General features: G+C 46.6%; 1 protein-coding gene across 2 annotated transcripts; it reads left to right on the forward strand.

The window, feature by feature from the left end:
- Positions 1-2,476: 2,476 nt before the first annotated feature.
- On the forward strand, positions 2,477-8,553 carry SELENOS (selenoprotein S). Of its 2 annotated transcripts, none has more exons than XM_060179298.1 (6): positions 2,477-2,626; positions 2,941-3,075; positions 4,989-5,095; positions 6,244-6,333; positions 6,430-6,531; positions 7,963-8,553. In XM_060179298.1, the coding sequence occupies exons 1-6, from the start codon at positions 2,551-2,553 to the stop codon at positions 8,137-8,139; spliced, it is 687 nt and encodes a 228-aa protein (XP_060035281.1). In that variant the 5' UTR covers positions 2,477-2,550; the 3' UTR covers positions 8,140-8,553. The 2 variants fall into 2 exon arrangements, with proteins under 2 accessions (XP_060035281.1, XP_007520030.2); XM_007519968.3 differs by having other exon boundaries at positions 6,430-6,508.
- The last annotated feature ends 15,812 nt before the right edge of the window (positions 8,554-24,365 follow it).

Below are 24,365 nucleotides of genomic sequence, written 5' to 3' on the forward strand. Positions count from 1 at the left end.
TCCCTGTTTTTTATTTTAATGAGAAAGATGCATATAGTAAGAGAGATCAGAGCTCTGCTCAGCTCTGGCTTGTGTTGGGGATTAAACCTGAGACCTCAGAGTCTCAGACATAAAAATACTAGCAGTTTCTTAAGGCTTAAGATTTGACACAATTGTGGTCCAAGATGTGGCGCAGTGATAAAGCTTTGGACTCTCAAGCCTGAGGTCCTGAGTTTGATCCCCACATGCGCCAGAGTGATGTCTGGTTCTTTCTCCCTCCTCCTGTCTTTTTAATAAATAAATAAAAATCTTAAAAAAAAAAAAAAAAAAAAAGACTTGACACAATTACTTCCGCATACCTGCTTTTAACCTACACAAACCATCTGGTCACATCCAGAGATAAAAGATGAGGAAATCACTTTCTCCCACCTCAGGGCCATGTCACGCGTGTGACTGCTTGGTGTGACTAATCCTATCTGATCAGCAGTCATTTATAGAATAGTTTATTCAGGTCTGTAACCAAAGAATTGCCTTTGCCCTGCTTTGGCAATGAATTCCTGAGGAGTTTGCTGAAATTTAAATTCAAACTGACTGTGGTCCATTTGGTGCAGTGGATAAAGCATTGGATTCTCAACCATGAGGCCCCAAGTTCAACCCCAGCAGCACATGTACCGGAGTGATATCTGGTTCTTTCTCTGCCTATCTTTCTCATGAATAAATAAATTAAAAAAAAAAACTGACTAAAGGGATAAAGATAACTCGAGTTAAGCCTGGCTAGGGAGAACAAGTTAACTTCTGTCGTTGGCACCATAGTAGCTCTGTGGACTGGCCTGCTAGCTCCCCTGGTAGGAAGTCTGCTGTGCTATATTCAAGACCCAGATTCCATCCCTGGCCCCCATAGGGAGCCAGGAGGAACTTCAGTGCTGTGATCTCCCTCTATCTAAAGGGCTGGGGCAGGACCCGGAAAAAAAACAAGAACAGCTAACGTGCCCAGAAGCTTTTTGGCATTAGTCAGTTCTGAGTCTGGTGAGCCAAGAATAAAAATTTCCAGTAACCCTTAGGTGTCGTGACTTTGTTTGCCAACTCGTAATTTTACAGAACTTGTAATCCCAAAACATCTTGCACATAGTTCCTGCGAGATATGAGACCAAGTGAGAAGTTAGCTAAATATATTTTTTCTATTTTACAAATGAAGGAAAAACCTTAGGGAATAAAATTATTCTATTCTTGACTCAAATTAATTGCTGCCATGATCCAGGAGGTGGTGCAGTGGATAAAGCACTGGACTCAAGTATGAGGTCCTGAGTTCACTCCCTGGCAGCATAAGTACTAGAGTGATGTCTGGTCCTTTCCTGTTTCTCATTAATAAAATATTTTTTAAAAAATTACTAGGTGGAGGTAGATAGCATAATGGTTATGCAAAGAGACTCATGCCTGAGGCTCCAAAGTCCCAGGTTCAATCCCCCACGCCACCTTAAGCCAGAGCTAGGCAGTGCTCTGGTGTTTTTCTATCTTCATTTTTCTCAAAAATAAAATTAAATTGGTCTTCAAAACCTGAATTGACAAAATTCAGAGTCCTCATTTCCTAACTTGGGAGAAGGGGATACATTTTCAAAGTGAACACAAGTTTTCAGATGTATCTTTGTGGAGGACCATGAATACTAGGCATTTCAAAAAAGAAGAGTCCCATTATGGCTTTCTGAGCACCCTGCTGAAGGGATCGCTGTGTGGTCCTTTGGGTCAACTCTGGTGCTGAAGTTTGCAGGTCAAATTTCTTTTTTTTTTTTTTTTGTAATTTTTTTTTTTTTTTTGTAATTTTATTTATTTATCTTCCCTTTTGTTGCCCTTGTTGTCTTTTTATTGTTGTTGTAGTTGATGTTGTCGTTGTTGGATAGGACAGAGAGAAATGGAGAGAGGAGGGGAAGACAGAGGGGAGGAGAGAAAGACACCTGCAGATCCGCTTCACCGCCTGTGAAGCGACTCCCCTGCAGGTGGGGAGCCGGGGCCTCGAACCAGGATCCTCATGCCGGTCCTTGCGCTTAGCGCCACCTGCGCTTAACCCGCTGTGCTACCGCCCGGCTCCCCAAATTTCTTATAGAGTGGTTAAGGAAGGTGTCTCAAAAAGGTCGTGACAGGTAAGAAAGGGTTGGGTGGGGGAAGCATTGAAAGCCTAAGGAAACCGTACTATTACACATAACTGATGGTTACTTGTAACAGAGTCAAAATGATTTGGGGCCAACGTTCTGATCATTCTTTCCCAAGAGGTCTGGATGGGAGGTAGCTTGGGGCAGCACGAGAAGGAGGCTGCCATCCTTATATCGCTTAGCCTCGGTGGGCAAACAGCAACCACAGCCTCAAACCTCCCCGGCCTATCCCGGGCCAGGATGAGGGTGTAAACCCCGTTTCCGGGAGATTCTCAGCCCCGCCCATCTGGCCCCGCCCTCATGTCTGGCTGCGATTGGTCGAAAAGCAAGGTGGGCGGTGCCATGACAATGAAACGCGCCGTGACGTCAGCCCGCCGCGCCACACGAGCCGGAAGGAGCTTAGGGGTGCTGACGCGGCCGAGCCGCCATGGAGGCCGACACGGAGCCCCTGCCGCTGCGGCCGGCCCTGGAGACCGAGGGGCTGCGCCTCCTGCACGCCACGGGTGAGTCCGGCGCGCCGCCATGCCGCGTGGGTGGATGGGCTTGTGCTGCTGGCCGAAACCGGCCTGGAACTCAAGGGGCGGACCCGGAGCTGCGCTTCTCCGGAGGGGGGTGGGGGGACGACGACACCTTTTTCTGTTTGTGCGCGAATCCTTTGCGGACAGCAAGTCCTTCCGGGTTGCGGTTGGGGGGTGTGTGTGTCCCCCCCGGAGCCCTCCCACCCCTGAGCCCGATCGCCGGGGTTTGGGGGCGAGGACAAGGAGTTAGAGACAAGCCGAGCTGGGCAGAATGGCAAACCGTGTTCCTTCCTTTGCAGTGGGCTCGCTGCTGGCCTCCTACGGCTGGTACATCGTGCTGTGCGGGGTCGTCCTCTACGTGGCCTTCCAGAAGCTGTCCCCGAGGCTCAGGGCCCTGCGCCGGCGGCAGCTGGACCGGGCGGAGGCGGCGGTGGGTCAGTGCCGGGATTGCAAGCGGATGCGGGGGGCTGCTGTCACTTACTCCCTTTAGCATCTGGAGCCCCTCTGCTGCTCATAGATGGATTTTGGTGTTTGCACAGTGTGGTTTTTTTTTTTTTCTTCCTTTTTTTTTTTTTTTCTGCCTCCAGGGTTATCGCTGGGGCTCAGTGCCTGCACTAGGAGTCTGCTATGAATCCACTGCTCCTGGAGGCCACTTTTCCCGTTTTGTTGCCCTTCTTGTTGCGCTTGTTGTAGTTGTTACTGCTGCTGTTGTCATAGCTGTTGTTGTTGGACAGGACAGAGAGAAATGGAGAGAGGAGGGGAAGACAGGGGGAGAGAAAGACAGACACCTGCAGACCTGCTTCACCGCTTGTGAAGCGACTCCCCTGCAAGGTGGGGAGTTGGGGGCTCGAACCGGGATCCTTAACGCCGGCCTTTGTGCTTTGCACCATATGCGCTTAACCCGTTAAGCTACCGCCCAACCCCCTGGTTTTTTTTTTAACTCCACCCCCGCCAGGGATTTTCATGACATGGGATAAGTGCATGTCTTCATATTTTGTTCTGTCTGAGAGCTTGTAGGTCTGTATCTTTCTCTCCCCTTCTCTGTCTTCCTCTCCTCACTCTGTTTCCCTGTTCTATCCAACAACAACATCATCAATAACAACAATAATAACAAGGCTACAACAAAAAGGGCAACAAAGGGGGGGGTGGGCAGAATGGCCTCCAGGAGCAGTGGCACTGAGCCCCAGCAATAACCCTGGATGCAAAAAAAAAAAAAAAAAAAAATCAGAGCCTTTTCACTAGTTAAAAGTTATATTTTTTCCTACTCTTTCTCCTCTTCCCGCCTCTTATTTACTTCCACTGGGGAGACAGCATAGTGATTATGCAAAAGGCTTTCATTTCATCCCTGAGGCTCAGATTCAGTCCCTTGTATTACCTTAATTGCTGAAAGGTGCTCTAGAAAAGAGAACCAGAGCATTACTCTGGCACATACAGTACTAGGGGTTGAGCTCCGGAGGGCATGCTGAGAGTCCCAATGCTTTGTTCCTCCTCCATAGGAGCAGTAGAAAGGTCAGTGGTTTGGGGAGTCGAGGACCAGTGTAAGTAAGGATCCTGGTTCGAGCCCCTTCACAGGCAGTGAAGCAGGTCTGCAGGTGTCTATCTTCCTCTCCCCTTCTCTGTCTTCCCCTCCTCTCTCCATTTCTCTTGTCCTACCCAACAATGACGGCAGCAATAACAACAATAACTACAACAATAAAAAAAATGCAATGAAAGGGAGTAAATAAATATATTTTTTAAAAGTTAGTGTTTTGAGAATGGCAGCATATTAAACAAATGTAAGTAGCCATTCAACTAAGTCACCTGTTTGCAAGGGGTAGAGAAATTACTTAGGAAATATGACTCATTTTATCATCCATGGGATAAACTGTTGGGCTCTCAGGAATGAGGTATGTGTCAGAGTGATACTCTGGCTCTCACTCTTGCTCTCTCAGGCTGGGGAGATAGCATAATGGTTTTGCAAAGGTTCTCATGCCTCAAGTCCCAAGGTCCCAGGTTCAGTCCCCAGCACCACTGTAAACCAGAGCTGAGCAGTGCCCTTGGTGGGAGGTGGGGAGAGTCTGAAAAAAAAACAAGCCAGTTTTTTTTATTTATTTACCAGAGCATTACTCAGCTCTGGCTTACAGTTGTTCTGGCGATTGAACTGGGACCTTGGAGCCTCAAACATGAGAGTCTCTTTGTGTAACCATTTTACTATCCACTCTCACCCCATAAAGATATTTTTAAAGCATTTTTTTAAAATACAATTCTAGGTCTGTATTTCTGTATATTCCTAATATTACACGCCCCTAAGAGTTTTGATCTTACTTTTGTGCATGGTCTTTTATCTTGCTCTTTTTTGACATTTTAGAACCTGATGTCGTTGTCAAAAGACAAGAAGCTTTAGCAGCTGCACGTTTGAAAATGCAGGAAGAGTTAAATGCCCAAGCCGAGAAACATAAGGAGAAACTAAAACAGGTACAAGCTGGTTTGGGTTGCAGGACATGTTTTTAAACTTAGTGGAGGGGGTCGGGCGGTAGCGCAGCAGGTTAAGTGCACACGGCACGAAGCACAAGGACCCAAGGACCGGCATAAGGATCTCAGTTCGAGCCCTCAGCTCCCCACCTGCAGGGGGTCGCTTCACGAGCGGTGAAGCAGGTCTGCAGGTATCTTTCTCTCCCCCTCTCTGTTTTCCCCTCCTCTCTCTATTTCTCTCTGTCCTATCCAACAATGACAATAATAATAATTACAACAATGATAAAACAACAAGGGCAACAAAAAGGAAAAAAATACCCTCCAGAAACAGTGGATTCATGGTGCCACCGCCTTCGGGTTTATTGAATAAAGTGTCATGGGTCTTCCTCCTTCTCTCTCCCCCTTTCCGTTTAAGCATTCTGTATCCCGTTTTCAAGATCTCTGTCCAGAAACATGCACATATTAACATGAGTACAGTTCTTCCCCTTTTTTTCTTACAGACAGCAGTTTGCATACATGCACCTTTCCCTCCTTTTTATAGCATTTCTATTACAGTTTTTTTTCTTTGCAGGCCTTTGTTTTGTTTCTACAGCTTTAGAATAAGTTGTTCCTTCTACATGGCAGAATTAATGACTTCAGTGTTAGTGAAATAGTCAAAATAGGCGGTAGCACAGCGGGTTAAGAGCAGGTGGTGCAAAGCGCAAGGACCGACATAAGGATCCCGGTTCGAGCCCCCGGCTCCCCACCTGCAGGGGAGTCGCTTCACAGGCGGTGAAGCAGGTCTAGGTGTCTGTCTTTCTCTCCTTCTCTCTGTCTTCCTTTCCTCTCTCCATTTCTCTCTGTCCTATCCAACAACAATGACATCAATAACAGTAACTACAAGGGCAACAAAAGGGAATAAATAAATTTTTTTTTTTTAAATTGTCAAAATGGTGATCCAGGAGGTGGCACAGTGGGTAAGGCATTGAATTCTTGAGGTCTCCAGTTCAATTCCTGGCAGCACATGTACCAGAGTGATGTCTGGTCCTCTCTCCTATCTTTCTCATGAATAAATAAATGAAGAAAAAAAAAGAATCATCAAAATGCTCCTTTTCTTTGAGAAAGAGGGCAGGTTTTGAGTTCCTTCTGAACCACGTGTGATTCTTTTTCAGCTTGAAGAAGAGCGTCGAAGACAGAAGATTGAAATGTGGGACAGCATGCAGGAGGGGAAGAGTTACCGTGGTAACTCACGCAGAGCCCAGGTGAGTGCGCCCTGCGGCCCAGCACACAGCCTCTGGGTAGAGGCCCATCCACTAGAGTGTTCCTAACTGCATCCCTAAACCTATGTGTTCCCACAGGAGGACGACAGCCCTGGGCCCTCGACGTCTTCAGCTGTCCCGAAACGGAAACCTGACCGGAAGCCTCTGCGGGGAGGTGGTGAGCAGCTAGCATTTAGCACTGTGTGTAGTTGCTGAGTGTACTTAAGTTTTATTATTTGTTTTGCTACTGGGGTTATCACTGAGATTCAGTACCTGTACAATTTATTCCTGGTGGCTTTTTTTTTTTTTTTTTATGGAGGGAGAAACAGACTGCTCCACTGCTTGTAAAGCTTCCCTACTCCAGAGGAGTGACCAGAGGCTTGAACCTGGGTGCTTGTTCATGGTGTGACATGTGTATTCTATTGGGTATACCACCAGCCAGTCCCATCCCATTTGGCTTTTTAAAGCATGGTATGACTTAGGCTTATGAAGATTGAATTAAACGGGGCTGGGCCAGTTAAGCACACATAGTACAAAGCACGAGGATCCAGGTTCAAGGTGTCCCCCTCCTCCACCTGCAGAGGGGACGCTTCACAAACAGTGAAGCAGGTCTGCGGTGTCTTTCTCTCGATCACTATCTCCCTCTCCTCTCAATTTCTCTGTCCTGTCCAATAAAATGGAGGGGAAAGAAAGTGGCTGCCAGGAACAGTGGATTATTAGAGCTGGCACCAAGCCCCAGGGGTAACCCTGGAGGCAAAATAAAAACAAACAAAAAGGTGTAGAGCAGCCCTCAGTAACTGGGAATCACCGGCCTTCCCATTTATGTGGCCGACATCCTTCCAGAGTCTCTCACCTCCTTGTTCTTGGTGTCCAATCAGCAATGCCTCTCTCTTGACGGGGCCAGCTTTGTCTCTGAAGTTTGCAAGAGATGCCATGGATGAATGGTCTCTTTTTTTTTAATATTTATTTATTTTCCCTTTTGTTACCCTTTTTGTTTTATTGTTGTAGTTATATTATTGTTATTGATGCCATCATTGTTGGATAGGACAGAGAGAAATAGAGAGAGAGGGGGAAGACAGAGAGGGAGAGAAAGACAGACACCTGCAGACCTGCTTCATTGCCTATGAAGTGACTCCCCTTCAGGTGGGGAGCCGGGGGCTCAAACCGGGATCCTTGTGCCAGTCCTTGCGCTTGGTGCCACATGTGCTTAACCTGCTGCACTACCGCCCAATCCTGTCATTTTGAACATTTTTCATATATGCACCCCCCCCCGTCAGTGATAACAGCCCTTATTTAATTTGTACATCTTAAGCACAGCAGTAGAAGTCAAGACTGGACCCAAGTCCAGTCATCTTGAGAATGATTTATTGATAAATTAGGTACGTGGCAGAGGAGGGGGTATGTATTTGGGGTTAAAACCAAGATCTGAAATGGTTTCTTTTATTCCCAACAGAAAGCCAAACACTTAAAACTACAGTGAGAGTGCGTGTGTGGGGGGAGGATATCACCTCATACGCTCGCTGAGTGTCATGGGAAGAGAATGCATTCCCTCTGCTAGTGTCTGTCAGACTCCCAGCTGCAAGCTTGTCACCGGCCACCCCCAACCCCTCTGTGCTCTCTCCCTCAACCCAGGTTACAACCCCTTGTCTGGTGAAGGAGGAGGATCCTGCTCCTGGAGGCCTGGACGCAGAGGCCCATCGTCCGGCGGATGAGGCTAAGCTAAGCGTCTTGCTAGTGTCCATTCTGGGCATGAGCAAGGCGACCTGTCACCCTCCATTCAATTGCCTTACGCAAAGCTTCTCACAGTGACTAGCCCGGGCCGTGGAGTTCATTTCTGTCCTTAACTTCGACCTGCTTCTTGATGGGGTTCACATCAGCATAGGGTGTGTAGTCAGAGCTGCCAGGCCATAGCAGATGGCCGTGTGTCACTAAAGCCAGTGACCGCATGCCCTGAGGCGTGGCAGAGACCTCCAGCTGATAGCAGTGGGGGCCCAGTGGGGGCCTGGCAGCAGCTGTCCTCCGGGCCACAAGTTCCAGCTCTCTGTGATGGGTTGCGTTGGATGATGTCTTCCTTGTCAATGGTGAACCCACCAGCGAGGATCACTGATGCAGACAGTTGATGGGGTTGTTTCTGTATATTTCTGTGTACAGAACTGTATTAGGAAAGTGTAAATATTAAAAACAAAAAACAAAAAAAGTTTTTAGCATCTTTTATTAAATTCAGGGAAGTTTCTTCATGCTTGACTTTAACTCTGAACCACTCTATCCACAGAGCGCCTACTGTGGCCATTTATTTCCCACACTCAGTACCCCCACAGCAGTGAACAAACGGGGCGAGTGGTGGCTGATAGATGTGTGGCTCCCAGAGCTGGCAGACTCCTTGGGCATTTCCCACAGGATCTGGCACATGAAAGGGAGTTACTGGGTTAATAGAATGAAGTAGCATTTCCCTTTTAAAGACTCTGTCCCCCTCCCCCTCTCTCCTTCTCCATCCCTCTCCATCCCTCCCTTCTCTCTTCTCTCCCTAGTCATACCCTGTAGAACTAGAGGTTGAGGGGATAGGATTCAGCTCCTGACTGCTAGTGTTTCTAGAGAAATGAAGTTCAAAACAGCAACAAGTTAGCATATCACACCCCTGACATGGCTGCCAAGAGCCAAGTGTTGGAAAGGACGCGGAGAAAAGGGAGCCCTTTGCACAGGGTCTGTGGGGATGTAAGCCGGTGCAGGCACGGTGGGAAGCAGTGTAGAGAGAGAGTCCTCAAAACATTACAAGGAGAGGCTGACAAGGCCAGCGGGCACCTGCCCTACCCTGCGCAGAAACACGCACTGGGGAAGCTTTGGCACATGCTCCTCCCTCGCTCTGTTTCTGGAGAAGTCGTCTAGGATGAATAAGTCACCTGTGCACGGCTCCAGTGACAAAATGAAGACATTGGGTGGTCAGAAAAGTCATGATGCATTTTGGCATAGAAAAACCAAACTATGTTTTGACTTTCATGCAAGCCAATAATTCCTTATGGCTCTTGTCCTCCACTCTGGTTCTTTGCCCTACAAAACACTGGTTTGAAGAGTGATGTGTGCAGCCCCCATGCTTACGGCAGTATTATCTATAGCTGCTGAAAACTGGAAATAACCAGAAGGCTCATTAGCTGATGGCAGATGTGATAGGTTTATACAAAATGGAATATTTTGCTGTTAAAGAGTCCGGACCAGAGAGACCAAGCAGGGCACATGCCTTACCAGGTTTGTTTGAGCTCTAGTGCCACAGGGAAGCTTCATGAGCTATGAAACAGTGCTCCTTCCCTCAGTGTCTCTCATCTACTTTGGAGTGGTAGAATCAAGTTTAGACACACACACACACACACACAAACCGGTTAAAAACGTTTGTGCCCTTTGGCATAGATACAGTAACTTACAGCCAAATGATTTACACTTAGTTTCACGTGGGTCAGCAATTTCTTATTGTTTAGGACCAAAAAAAAAAAAAAACAAGGTGCGAAGTACAAAAGCCGGCGTAAGGATCCCGGCTCCCCACCTGCAGGGGAGTCGCTTCACAGGCGGTGAAGCAGGTCTGCAGGTGTCTGTCTTTCTCTCCCCCTCTCTGTCTTCCCCTCCTCCCTCCATTTCTCTCTGTCCTATCCAACAACGACGACAACAACACCAATAAAAACTACAACAATAAAAACAAGGGCAACAAGAGAGAAAATAAATGTTTTGTTTTTTAATCTGAAGAGTTTGTATACTTTCAATTTCTTGCACCACCCTAATCCAGAGCTGAGCAGTGCTGTGGTTTAAAAAAAAAAAAAAATCAAAGAGAACCATGTTCATGAAATAGCCACACAAAGGAAGACAACACCATGGAATTTTCATATGTGGTATAAATCCAATGACTCCGTATGGCCCTTTTATTCCACTTAGGGAAAATAAAAGGTGAACCACGTAAACTTTTGAACTAAAAGACTAATTAGTGGTTACCAGAAGGAGATGGGGCACCTGTAAGGACGGGACAATTGTGAAGGATGGAAATGGCGTTTAAGAAGAAAACTCTTCAGTTGAATGAGCACCCACATGATTTCTATGAGGCATACCGGAAATGTGTTACAACACTTACTTCAAAAAAAAAAAAGGATGGAGGGCGGGAGATGCATAGAGTTCTCAGATTTAAACCTTGGGTTCAAGCACTATCCCTCCTGCCCATCTCTCCCTTTCTAAGTAAAACTGAAGAAAGTACTCTGGAAGTGAGGACCCGCGGGTACCACACGTTAAAGAAGTGTTGGCAGATGGCTCACACAGTAGAGTGCACACACTGGGACCCACATTCAAGCTGCCAGGCCACCACATGGGAGCACTCACAAGCAGTAAAGTGCTGTGGTTTCTCTCACGCTCTTAAAAAAAAAAAAGCCATGGTCATGAAGGTGGCGCAGTGGATAAAGCACTGGACTCTCAAGGCGGAGGTCCCAAGTTCAATCCCTGGCAGCACATGTACCAGAGTGATGTCTGGCTCTTTCTCCTATCTTTCTCATTAATAAATATCTTTAAAAAAAAAAAAAAAAAGGCCTTGGTGGGGGCCAGAGCCAAGATGGCAGCTTGGAAACAACACCTGAGCTCCACAAGGAAACTGCTTCAACCCGGGATTTTAGGAGAGGCCACCAGGTTCCAGGTGCTAACATGATGCCAACTGGACTTCCCTGGGTAGACGACCCCACCAATGTGTCCTGGAGCCCCACCTCCCCAGAACCCTGCCCCACTAGGGAACGAGAGAGACAGGCTGGGAGTATGGATCGACCTGCTAGCACCCATGTTCAACGGGGAAGCAATTACAGAAGCCAGACCTTCCACCTTCTGCACCCCACAATGACCCTGGGTCCATACTCCCTGAAGGCTAAAGAATAGGAAAGCTATGGGGGGGGGGGTGGGTATGGAGTTCTGGTGGTGGGAACTGTGTGGAGTTGTAACCCTCTTATCCTATGGTTTTGTCAGTGTTTCCTTCTTATAAAAAAAAAGGGGGGAGTCAGGCAGTAGCATGGTGGGTTAAGCACAGGTGGCACAAGGACCGGTGGAAGGATCATGGTTCAAGCCCCTGGCTCCCCACCTGCAGGTGAGTCTTTTCACAATCGGTGAAGCAGGTCTGCAGGTGTCTATCTTTCTCTCCTCCTCTCTGTCTTCCCCTCCTCTCTCCATTTCTGTCCTATCCAACAACAATGACATCAAGAACAATAATAACTACAATAATAAAACAAGGGGAAAAAAGGGAATAAATAGATAAATATTTTAAAAAGAAAAAAAAGCCTTCAAGAACAGTGGAGTTACGTAGGTACTGAGTCCCAGCACTGACCCTAGTGGCTAAAATAATAAAAAGATAAACTGCCCTGGGGCCATGTGGTGGCGCACTTGTTTTGATTGTACATGTTATAGTGCACAAGGTCCCAGGTTCGAGTCCCTGGTTCCTACCGGTAGGGGGAAGCTTTGCCAGTGGTGAAGCAGTGTTGCAAGTCTCTCTCTCTCTCTCTCCCCGTCTCTCTCTCTCTCTCTGTTTAATATTTATTTATTTTATTGGATAGTGACAAATTGAGAGGGGGTGGGAGGGAGAGAGAAAGACACCTGCAGACCTGCTTCATCCCTTGTGAAGCTTTCCCCCTGCAAGTGAGGACCAGGGCCTTGAACCCAGGTTTTTGTGCACTGTAATGTGTGCGCTTAACCAGATGCATCACCACCTGGCCCCGTAAGTGTCTCTCTGTCTCTCTCCCTCTCTATCACCCTTTTCCCTCTTGATTTCTGGCTGTCTATCCAATAAATAAAGATAGTAAAAATTAAAAAAAAATTATCCCAGCCTTTCAGGCCTTGGAATTATAGTTGCTTCTGTAATTAGCACTTGCATAGTATCTTAGTTTTCCCCTTTACCTTTTAACTATTTTAGCACCTTGAAACCTAATTAACAGTTCTTTTTTAAATGTTACTTATTATTTTTTCTTTTTTTTTAAATTTTTTAAATATTTATTTTCCCTTTTGTTGCCCTTGTTGTTTTATTGTAGTTATTGATGACATCTGCTGTGCAACTCAGGCATCCAAGTTCGACATCCTCGAGGAAACACTCATGAAAGACATGTCTCTGATATCTGATTACTGTAAAAAATGGCAACTAATCCCTAGCACTGCAAAAACGGTATCATCTGTTTTCCATCTACACCATGCCTCGGCCTCGCGTGAGCTTAATGTGCAGCTTGGTGATACGAGAATCCGGCATGAAGCCCAGCCAGTCTATCTTGGCGTTACTCTCGATCGCACTCTGTCATTTCACAAACATCTCATAAAAACTGCAGCAAAGGTGGGCGCGAGGAATAACATCATTGCAAGACTGGCCAGCTCCTCATGGGGCGTGAGCACTTCCACACTACGATCATCATCTCTGGCATTATGCTATTCCACTGCAGAATACTGTGCCCCAGTATGGTTCCGTAGCCCCCATGTCCACTTGGTCGATTCCAAATTATATTCCTCCATGAGGATAATTTCTGGAACCATCCGTTCCACCCCGGTTCCATGGCTGCCAGTTCTTAGCAACATCGCCCCGCCAGATATTCGTCGGGATGTGGCATCATCTAAGTTCATTTCCCACGTCTACGCTCGACCGGACCTGCCAATATACGCGGATATCTTCGCCCACCCTGTCCAACGCTGGACGTCTCGTCACCCAATCTGGTCCCCTACACCTACACTGAACTTCTCTGTTCCAGACTCTTGGAAACAGAGTTGGCAGTCAGCTGAGGTAAAGAACAAACACCTCATCACAGACCCCTGCAAGCGTCAACCGGCTTTGACCTAGCACGTTATGATTGGGCCCTCCTCAATCGCTATCGAACAGGCCATGGCCGGTGCGCCGCTATGTTCCATCGCTGGGGAGCCAGAGACGACCCGAACTGCCCCTGCGGCTCCAGACAGACTATGACCCACATAGTCAACGACTGCCACCTCTCCAGATTCAAAGGAGGTCTCGAAACTTGACATCAGGCTCAACCTGACGCTGTTGACTGGCTACGGAAGAAGGGCAAACGCTAGAAGAAGAAGAAGAAGAAGTTATTGATGTCATTGTAGTTGGATAGGACAGAAAGAAATGGAGAGAGGAGGGGAAGACAGAGACGGGGAGAGAAAGATAGACACCTGCAGACCTGCTTCACCACTTGTGAAGCGAATCCCCTGCAGGTGGGGAGCCGGGGGCTCGAACTGGGATCCTTACACCCGTCCTTGTGCTTTGCGCCACATGCGCTTAACCCGCTGTGCTACTGCCCGACTCCCAAATGCTTATTTTTTAATCCCCCCCTTTGTTGCCCTTGTTATTTATCATTGTTATTATTGTTGTTATTGCTGTCGTTGTTGGGTAGGACAGAGAGAAATGGAGAGAGGATGGGAAGACAGGCGGGGAGAGAAAGACGGACACCTGTCGACCTGCTTCATCTCTTGTGAAGCGATCCCCCCTGTAGGTGGGGAACCAGGGGCTTGAAGCAGGATCCTTATGCTGGTCCTTGCGCTTCACACCACGTGCACTTAACCCGCTGCGCCACCGCCCGGCTCCCTAATTAACAGCTCTTTATGTCAGGGTCGTTATTTTTTAATTTCCACTTGTAGTCAAGATGGGGTAATAATAGTGACTGGTTTTACCCACCCACCTCAACTAGCAATATCAAGTAAAGAATGGTCTTAACTCCTGTCCATGAAGTTGTACCCCTCTTATCCTATGGTTTTGTCAGTGTTTCCTTTTTATAATTAAAAAAAAAAGGGGGGGGAGTCCGGTGGTAGCGCAGCGGGTTAAGTGCAGGTGGCACAAGGACCTGTGGAAGGATCCCGGTTTGAGCCCCCTGCTCGAACATCAGATAAACCCAGGATTACTAGATAGATGGGCATCGGGTAAGACTGGTCTTGGTGCTTAAGGATAGCATCCTCCCAGCATTGAAGCAACTACTCAGAAAGGAAACCAAGGTGGCTAGAACTGTCAAGACATCATGCCAGGAGCAAAGGGAAAGAGAACCAGGGGCCAGGTGGTGGGGCACATCTTACCAAGCGCACATAATATGGAGCATAAGGACCTGCTGGAGGGTCTGGGTTTGAGCCCCCAGCTTCCCACCTGCAGGGGGACGCAGGGACGCTTCACAAGTGGTGAAGCAGGTCTATATGTGTCTGTCTCATTCCCGCTCTATCTTCCCCTCCTTTATCAGTCTCTCTCTGTCCTATCCAATAAAATGGGGGGAAATGGCCTCCAGGAGCAGTGGATTTGTAGTGCCGGCACCGAGCCCCAGTAATAACCCTGGAAGCAAAAAGAAAACTTGAGGCCCTTCCTGAAGACTTAGACGGCAGGGCTGGGAGATAACGTAATAGTTCTGCAAAAGACTTTTCGTCCTGAGACTCTGAGGTCCCAGGTTCTATCTCGAGCACCACCATCAGGCAGAGCTGAGCAGATAAAGAACTCTGTTATCTTTCTTTCTCAATAAAATGAAATTAAGAATTAGAACACAGCGTGAGAGAAGGTGATAAAATCTTGGACTCACAGGCATGAAGTCTCAGATATATATGTGTGTGTGTCTTGACTGTTTTCCCCCCCGGAACACTGCTGAGTCTTGCATAACCATTATGCTATCTCCTCAGCCCATGATGCTTTGATTCTCTTGCTCCTCTTTACTCCTTCTCTCAGTAAATCTATAATAATAATAATAATATAATAGCAATAGAAAAATGCAGAAGGTTGGGCAGTAGCACACTGGGGTAAGCACACAGGTTCAAGTCCCCCAGCTCCCCACCTTAAGGGGTCACCTCGCAAGCAGTGAAGCAGGTCTGCAGGTGTCTATCTTTCTCTCCCCCTCTCTGTCTTCCCCTCCTCTCTCCATTTCTCTCTGTCCTATCCAACAACAACTGCAGCAGCCGCAACAGCAACAACAACAGAAAAAGATAATGAGTGCCAGTTGATTCATAGTTCATGCACCAAACCCCAGCGATAACCCTGAAGGCACAATAAATAAATAAAAATGCAGGGGCTGGGAAGATAGTATAATGATTATGCAAAAGACCCTCAAGTCTAGGCTCCAAGGTCCCAGGTTCAATCCCCGCACCACTATCAGCCACAGCTGAGCAGTGCTCTGGTTTCTCTTTCTGTATCTTTTTCTCTGAATTTCTCTCTCATTAAAATAAAATAGAGTGATCTGGGAGATGGCTCAGTGGATAAAGCACTGAACTCTCAAGCATGAGGTCCTGAGTTCAAGCCCCAGCAGCACATGTACCAGGGTGATATCTGGTTCTTTTCCTCTCCTCCTGTCTTTCTCATTAATAAACAAAATCTTTAAAAAAATAAATAAATAAAATAAAATAAAATAGAGGGGGTCGGGCGGTAACGCAGTGGGTTAAGCACACATGGTGCAAAGTGCAAGGACCGAGTGTAAGGATCCTGGTTCGAGCCCCCAGCTCCCCACCTTCAGGGGGGTTGTTTCATAAGCGGTGAAGCAGGTCTGCAGGTGTCTGTCTTTCTCTCCCCATCTCTGTCTTCTCTTCCTCGATTTCTCTCTGTCCTATCCAACAACAACAGTAATAACAACAATAAACAACAAGGGCAACAAAAGTGGAAAAATAGTTTCCAGGAGCTGTGGATTTATAGTGCAGGCACTGAGCCCCAGCAATAACTGTGGAGGTAAAAATTAATTAATTAAATTTAAAAACTAGAATGTTAGAAAATGAAATGAAAAAGCAGTTATTGCTACATACCACAAGATGGCACCATTGTCACACAGTTCTGCCACTATCCTTGCACCATTGTGTTTAATATGGCTATAGTCCAAGAGATTTCAGAGTGATTCCTTTATGTTTAAGGGAGAAAGAAAGAAAGAGAGAGAGAGAGAGAGAGAGAAAGGAAAGAAGGAGGAGAGAGAGAGGGGAAGAAAGAAGGAAGGAAAGAAAGATAATATAAAGACCTAAGATTATCGAAGCTTCCATTAAAAAGTACAGGTCGCCAAAAGAGCTCATTTGAACACTGCACTGCTTTGTTCTATATATGACCCAGGTTCGAGCCCAGCCGCCATCTTATTGGTGTTGTGGGTGTTGTGGTCTCTCTCTCTCTCTCTCTCTCCTCCCTCCCTCCCTGCCTGTTTCTAGGAAGACAGAGAGAGAGAGAGAGAGAGAGAGAGAGGAAGAAGTACAGGGAGGGAAATATATAAGGTTGGTGGAGAAACACTGGGAAAAGTGTATGCTTTGTGATGTCTTGAGAAGGCTCTTACTCATTTCCATATGAACAAAGAACGCTATGCCGAGAAACAAGGTACAAAGTCCAGCTAGAGCTCTGAATTTTTCCCATTTGAGTCAATTGCTAAGGGGTGAGAGCTGAAACTGGAAAGGTGTTTGGGGGATTTTTGTTAAGAATGTGTGTCATTCAGAACTTGCTAAATGTCAAACCGGCCTCTTCTCTGGGGGAACCGAGTTTCTCTTTCTGTCAAACGAGAATCCAACCATGTAAACCATCAAGTAGAACCCATGGCTTTTTAATTCATGTTCTGCTCATTTCATTTAAGCCTTCCATTTGTGGAAAATTGCTCCTTTAGGAAAGGAGAGTTAGGTTAACAATCCAACCACTGTTAACAATTAAGTGGAGGGGCTAGGCAGTGCTGCACCAGTTGAGCACACACATTACAGTGCCTAAGGAACATGGTTCAAGCCCCCAGTCTCCACCTGCAGCGGGGTGGTGGGGGACTTTACCATCAGTAAAGCAGAGCTTCACGTGTCTCCATCCCTCCCTTTCTCTCCTCTCCTCTCAACTTCTCTAGGACTCCTTAAAAAAAAAATTGTGTGGTCCTGGAGGTGGCACAGTGGTAAAGCTTTGGACTCTCAAACATGAGAGTTTGATCCCTGGCAACACATGTACCAGAGTGATGTCTGGTTCTTTCTCTCTCCTCCTATCTTTCTCATAAATAAATAAAATCTTTTTTAAAAAAATGCAGGGCTGGGTGGTGGTGTACCTGATTGAGCACATATGTTACAATGCACAGGGGCCTGGGTTCAAGGCCCTGGACCCCACTTACAGGGGGAAAGCTTCACAAGAGTTGAAGCAGGGCTGAAGGTGTCCCTCTGTCTTTCACCCTCTCTAAATCCCCCTTGCTCTCAATTTCTGGCTGTCTCTGTCCAATAAATATAATAAAAAAAATTTTTGAATGTCACTGGGAGTGGAAGATTAGTCCTGTAGTCATGGGGCTCCAGCAATAATTCTTTTTTTTTTTTTTTTAGAAAGGCAGACTGCCACATGCAGCGCCTCATTTGGATGTGTCTGGAGTCTTGGAAGCTTGACTACCCTACGTTCTCCTACAAATGGACCTTGAGAGCTTGTTTGGAGGTTCTAGCAGGGGAGCGCAGCTACTCGTATACCCTCGACCGAAGACCGGTCCGTCTCTATTCGGGGAAGGCCGTCCTCTTCGACCGAGCGCGCAGCTTCCGGAGGGACGCACATGGAGCGGTGAGGGAGGAAGGGGACACCCGCCTAGCCAGCCAGATCAGCCGAATCAACCCTGGCGATCAATGGGGTGACAGATGTCGCAGCCAGATCGCCCTCACATCCTCCAGCAATAATTCTGATGGTGAGAAAAAAAGAAAAAGAAAAGATTAAAAAAAAAATCAGATGGGTATGTATTTTTTAAATGCCCATGGAAGGGCAGGAGAGAACTCACCGATTAGAGCTCATACTTTGCCATGCATGGGGGAAGCTTTCCCAGCAAAGAAGCAGTGCTGCGATGTCTTTGCTTCTCTCTCTTGCTTGTCTCTTACGCTCTATAGAGAGAGAGAAAGGGGAGTTGGGCAATAGCGCAGCGGGTTAAGCACATGTGGTGCAAAGCACAAGGACTGGTGCAAAGATCCTGGTTCAAGTCCCCGTCTCTCCGCCTGCAGGGAAGTTGCTTCACCGGCGGTGAAGCAGGTCTGCAGGTGTCTAGCTTTCTCTCCCCCTCTGTCTTCCCCTCCTCTCTCCATTTCTCTCTGTCCTATCCAACAAAGATGACAACATCAATAACAGCAATAATAACTACAACAACAATAAAAAACAAGGGCAACAAAAAGGAAAATAAATACAAAGAAATTTTAAAAAGAAAGAAAGGAAGGAAGGAAGAGGTAGATAGCATAATGGTTGTGCAAAGAGACTCTCATGCAGGAGTCAGGCGGTAGCGCAGCGGGTTAAGCACAGGTGGCGCCAAACTCAAGGACTGGCAAAAGGATCCAGGTTTGAGCCCCTGGCTCCCCACCTGCAGGGGAGTCGCTTCACAGGTGGTGAAGCAGGTCTGCAGGTGTGTCTGTCTTTCTCTCCTCTTCTCTGTCTTCCCCTCCTCTCTCCATTTCTCTCTGTCCTATCCAACAACAATGACAGCGATAATAACTACAACAATAAAACAACAAGGGCAACAAAAGGGGAATAAATAAATAAATATAAAATTTAAAAAATTTAAAAAAAAGAGACTCTCATGCTTGAGGCTCCAAAATCCCAGGTTCAGTCAGTCCCCCCACACTACTATAAGCCAAGTTGAGCAGTGCTCTGGTAAAGAGAAAGAGGGGGTCGGGCAGTATTGCAGCGGGTTAAGCGCAAGGACCAGCCTAAGGATCCCGGTTCAAGCCCCTGGCTCCCTACCTGCAGGGGAGTCTCTTCACAGACGGTGAAGCCGGTCTGCAGGTGTCTCTCTTTCTCTCCCCCTCTCTGTCTTCCCCTCCTCTCTCCATTTCTCTCTGTCCTGTCCAACAACGAACAACATCAACAACAACAACAACCACAACAAAGCTACAATGGCAACAAAAGGGGAAAATGGCCTCCAGGGGCAGTGGATTCATGGTGCAGGCACTGAGCCCCAGCAGTAACCCTGGAGGCAAAAAGAGAGAGAGAGAGAGAGAGAGAGAGAAAGAAAGAAAGAAAGAAAGAAAGAAAGAAAGAAGGAAAGGGAGGGAAGGAGGAAACAGTCCTCTAGGAGCAGTTGCATTGTGCAGATACAAAGCCCCGGGGTAGACCTGGTGGCAAAAATAAACAGATAAAAGGCCCTGCTGGGAAATAGCTCTCCCATATACACATATATTAAAGCAGGTTGCCTTTCTTTCTTTCTTTCTTTCTTTCTTTTTATTTATTTATTCCCTTTTGTTGCCCTTGTTTGTTTTTTTTGTTTTTCTTATATTTATTTATTTATTTATTTTCCCTTTTGTTGCCCTTGTTTAACATTGTTGTGGTTATTATTGTTATTGTTATTGATGTTATTGGATAGGACAGAGAGAAATGGAGAGAGGAGGGGAAGACAGAGAGCGGGAGAGAGAGATAGACACCTGCAGACCTGCTTCACCGCCTGTGAAGCGACTCCCCTGCAGGTGGGGAGCCGCGGGCTCAAACTGGGATCCTTACTCCGTCCTTGCGTTTTGCTCCACGTGCGCTTAACCTGCCCGACTTCCTTTTTTTTTTTTTAAAAAAAAGATTTTATTTATTTATGAAAAAGATAGGAGGAGAGAGAAAGAACCAGACATCACTCTGGCACATGTGCTGCAGGGGCTCGAACTCAGAACCTCATGCTTAAGAGTCCAAAGCTTTACCACTGCACCACTTCCCGGACCACTAGATATATATTTTTTAATGTTTTTATTTATTATTGGATAGAGACAGAAACTGAGAGGAGAGGAGGAGAAAGAGAGGGAGCAAGACAGAGAGGCATCTGTAGCCCTGATTTACCACTTGTGAAGCTTTGCATCTGCAGGTGGGGACCAGGGGCTTGAACCTGGGTTCTTGCTCACTGTAATATGTGCGCTTAACCATGTGCGCCACCACCTGGCCCTGGAAATTTCTTTCATCTTCTTTCAACCACCTCATTTCTCCAAGCCCCTGGTAGGTTTCACTTTTATCTCCTGTGCATCCTTCTGGGGTTGTGATCCAAAAGCACTAGCGCGCTAGCAAACTCCTCTCTGCTGCCTGCTGTCTCATCTCGAGCAGAGAAAGTGCTACCTGCAGACTAGTCCCCTCCCATGAGGCCACTGTGTTTATTTCTCTATTCACCTACCCAAGCTTAGACACTTGAATCTCAGCTTTTGCTATTACGAGCAACATGGCAGAGTTCTGTGATCACCTGTACTCTTATTTCATTTTATTTTATTTATTTACCAGAGTACTTGCTTATGGTGGTGCATGGGATTGAACCTGGGACTTCAGTGCCTCATGTTTGAGAATCTCTTTGCATAACCATTATGCTATCTACCCCCACTCTCTACCTGTCCTTTTAGACTGGTCTGGCTAGAGGATCGATGCTCAGAAGTGGGACTGCCGGGATCAAAAAGAAATGTACGCATGTACAGACTATTGTATTTACTGTTGAATGTAAAACATTAATTCCCCAATAAAGAAATTTTTAAAAATAAAAAATAAATAAAAAACAAAAAGAAATGTACTTGTAATTTTGACAGAATTAGCATCTAAATGGGATGGAAGGCTTTGAGGGTTTTTTGGTTTTTGTTTCCCCCTCTTATTTATAGAAAGGGCTATGACACTATTTTTATTTTGAACTCCCTGCAAAGGCCTAAATTGCCAACTCTGGACAACAACCCTTATCATCCTTAGGTGAAGAAAACGTTTATGGCCTTACTGTGGTCAGGATAGTCTGACCACAGGCTTTGCTAAGGATCAGTGGAGTAGGGTTATTTAGCAGAGAGGTTTCTGGTGTTAACTGGTTGTTTTTCTCACCTGTATCTTCTACTGCATGCTTTTGTGCCTCTAAATTCTGCCTCCTCCTTCAACATCCCTCTGCAGCTTGATTTTTTTTTTCCACCAAGTAATTTTTTTCATTAGGCCTCAGATCAAGAAACAGCAGTTGAGCTGAGCATCTGGAAGGCTTCCACAAGTGCCCAGGCCAGCCCACAGCTGTGCACAGCCCTCAGATGGCAAAGTTGCTGCCTGGAGGCGGTGACTGGGCACCTGGTTCAGATGGGGAGGCCCCATCTTCCCTCCCGGGGACTGGAAACTGTCTTTGTGTAAACTGTCCCGTACCACTGTCGAGATTAATGGCCTTTCTTGGCAGCAGGTGGGAAAGGCAAATTTCTCTCCAGTACGAGGATTAAGTTTTAGACTAGGAGCCAACTGTCCCCAGTCTCTGTAGTGAGGTTATCTCTCAGAAAACATTCCGGCAGGTTCCCAAGAGCCCTGGGCTGGCGGAAGCCAACTTTTCCAATTAATGAGATTGCATCCCATCCGGCCAGCAGCAGAGTGGTGCTGAATTTCTTCTGTCTGTGTCTCTTTCGCACTTGTAGACACACTGCCAACTCAGCATCGAACAGAAAGAATGAACAGAGCTGATATGCACTCGGATAAGGCACTGCTTTGCCATGTGGCAACCCAGGCTCAAGCCAGGCCCATACTACACTAAAGGGATCTCCCTCTCCCTCTCCCTCCCCCTCCCCCTCCCCCTCCCCCCTCCCTTCCCCCTCCCCCTCTCCCTCTCCCTCTCCTTCCCCCTCCCCCTTCCCCTCCCCCCTCCCTCCCCTCCCCTCCCCTTCTCCCCCTCCCCCTCTCCCTCCTCTCCCTCCTCTCCCTCCTCTCCCTCTCCCTTTCCCTTTTCTATCTTTAAAAAAAAATGGTGGGGCCAGGTGGTGGTGCACCTGGTGAGCACACATGTTACAACGCACAAGGACCTAGGTTCAAGCCCCTGGTCCCCAACTGCAGGGGGAAAGTTTCATGAGTGGTGAAGCAGTGTTGCAGGTGTCTCTCTGACTTTCCCTCTCTATCTTCCCCTTCTCTCTTGATTTCTGGCTGTCTCTATCCAACAAATAAATAATGATAATTTAAAAAAGAATAATAAATTTAAAAAAATTAAAAGATGGACAGAATTGATTAGCAGGCCCAGGAAACATCAAGAACCTTCTACCAAAACCAGTGTTGAGTCTACTGGTGTCTGAGAGCCAGAATCACTCACCTTTTCCTGCACCTGGAAATACTGCAAATCGAAGGAAATAACGAGCGTGATTAACTAGCTAAGGAGAACTTGAAATGGCAGCTTAATACCAGCACTTGTAATAAAGCAGGTTTACGGGGCTAATAGAGGTTAAGTGGTCATTGGGAGTAAAAGGGTCCTTATAGATTTTCTTCTTTGCCGGCCATATGTGGAACCAATGAAAGGACAGGCGATTACATCTCCCTCCTCCTCGGCATTTGCCGTTTCTTGAAAGAGGCATTTCTAGAGTTTTTTTTTTTTTTTTAATCATTACCTTTTTTTTTTTTTTTCAGGGCCGCCTCTTGGAGGCAGGACTTTGTTTCTGTAAAGAAGCTCTTACAGGCAGCGCTGACGGTTAAGCAAGGCTTGCTGCCAGCAAACAATTGAGGTATTTACAGTGGGTTTCCAAGAAATTGCTGCAAATTATATGAAATAGTATACCTATACCTGGAACAGGCCCTCCATGTGTTTGCAACCAAAAAAAATAAAAAGAGGTGAGGCCTGTGGGGAGAGAGTTGTGATTTGTGAGAAAAGGTTCAGTCATCTGGAGAGAGATGGGTTTTAATTCCAAGGCAAGGAGATTCATAGGCATGAAGAGCAAAAGGGGGTCTGGGGAAGCAGCATATGAGCCCTGATTTCTCAGCCTCAATCTAGAAACAACTAAAGATGAGGTTTGAATAAGCTCTCAGAGAAAGAGCCCTGGACAGAGGAGGCTGAGATGAGACCCCCTACGCTTGTCCAGGGAGGTTCTCTGCTCTGTGCTGAGGGAAAACAGGGAGCCCTGATCTCTGCTCCTGATGGAGCTTGGCCCCGTCTTGGGTAAGATGTATGCCTTTAGGAGTCTTGTCACCCAAGGGCGCCAGAGCATGCTCGCTTTTCTTTACAAAAGTGTACTCGGCCATCCTTAATCCTATAACTTTTTATAGTTATTTATTTGTCATCAGGGCTATCCCTGGAGCTGAGTGCCTGCATGACAAATCCACTACAGAGAGTAAGACAGAGAGATGGGTAGGAGAGAGAAACAGAAAGGAGAGACACCTTCAGCATTGCATTACTTCACCAATTGTGAAGCTTCCCCCCTGCAGATGGGACCAGGGGCTTGGACCTGGTTTCTTGCATATTGTAATGTGTACACTCAACTGGGTGTGCCACTACTCAGCCCCTCTTTAAAAATATTTTAATGGGGGAGTCGGGTGGTAGTGCAGCGGGTTAAGCGCATGTGGCGCAAAGCTCAAGAACCGGCAGAAGGATCACAGTTAGAGCCCTCGGCTCCCCACTTGCAGGGGAGTCGCTTCACAAGAGGAGAAGCAGGTCTGCAGGTGTCTATCTCTCTCTTTCCCTCTCTGCCATTCCTCTCCTCTCTCCATTTCTCTCTGCCCTATCTAACAACAATGACATCAATAATAACAACAACAATCAAACAACAAGGGCAACAAATATATATATATATATATATATATATACATATATATATATATATATATATATATATATATATATATATATATGGGGTATGTGGTGGCACAGCTGATTAAGCGCACACATTACAGTGCACAAGGACCCGGGTTCAAGCCCCTGGTCCCCATCTGCAGGGGGAAAGCTTCATGAGTGGTGAAGCAGGGCTGCAGATATCTCTCTGTCTCTCTCCCTCTCTATCTCCTTCTCCTCTCTCAATTTCTCTCTGTCTCTGTCCCATAATAAATAAATAAAATATTAAAAATAAAAACTATAAAAAAATAAAAATAAAAACTATATTAATGTAAGTGTAAGAGTGCATCCCTTTGGCACATGCCATGCTGGAATTCAAACTCAAGACCTCATGCATCTCGTGTCTGGGAGGCCAATGCTCTATCCACTGTGCCAGTGCCTGGGATTAAGATACAGAGAAACTGAGAGGGAAGGGGAGATAGACACCTGCAGCATCATGGCACTACTTGTGAAACATCCCCCCTATGGGGGGAAGGGGAATGGGGACTTGAACCCGGGTCCTTGAACATGGTACTGTGTGTGCTCAACCATGTGTACCACCACCCAGCAGCCCACTTTTTTTTTTTTATTAAGATTTTATTTATTTATAAGAAA

Source organism: Erinaceus europaeus, chromosome 20 (genome assembly GCF_950295315.1).
Source record: "Erinaceus europaeus chromosome 20, mEriEur2.1, whole genome shotgun sequence".
NCBI lineage: Eukaryota > Metazoa > Chordata > Mammalia > Eulipotyphla > Erinaceidae > Erinaceus > Erinaceus europaeus.

Coding starts and splice junctions, on each gene's coding strand:
- SELENOS (XM_060179298.1), top strand. CDS start 2,551: ATGGAGGCCGACACGGAGCCCCTGCCGCTGCGGCCGGCCCTGGAGACC. Junction 3,076..4,988: donor CCGGGCGGAGGCGGCGGTGG/GTCAGTGCCGGG, acceptor TTGACATTTTAG/AACCTGATGTCGTTGTCAAA. Junction 6,334..6,429: donor GTAACTCACGCAGAGCCCAG/GTGAGTGCGCCC, acceptor GTGTTCCCACAG/GAGGACGACAGCCCTGGGCC.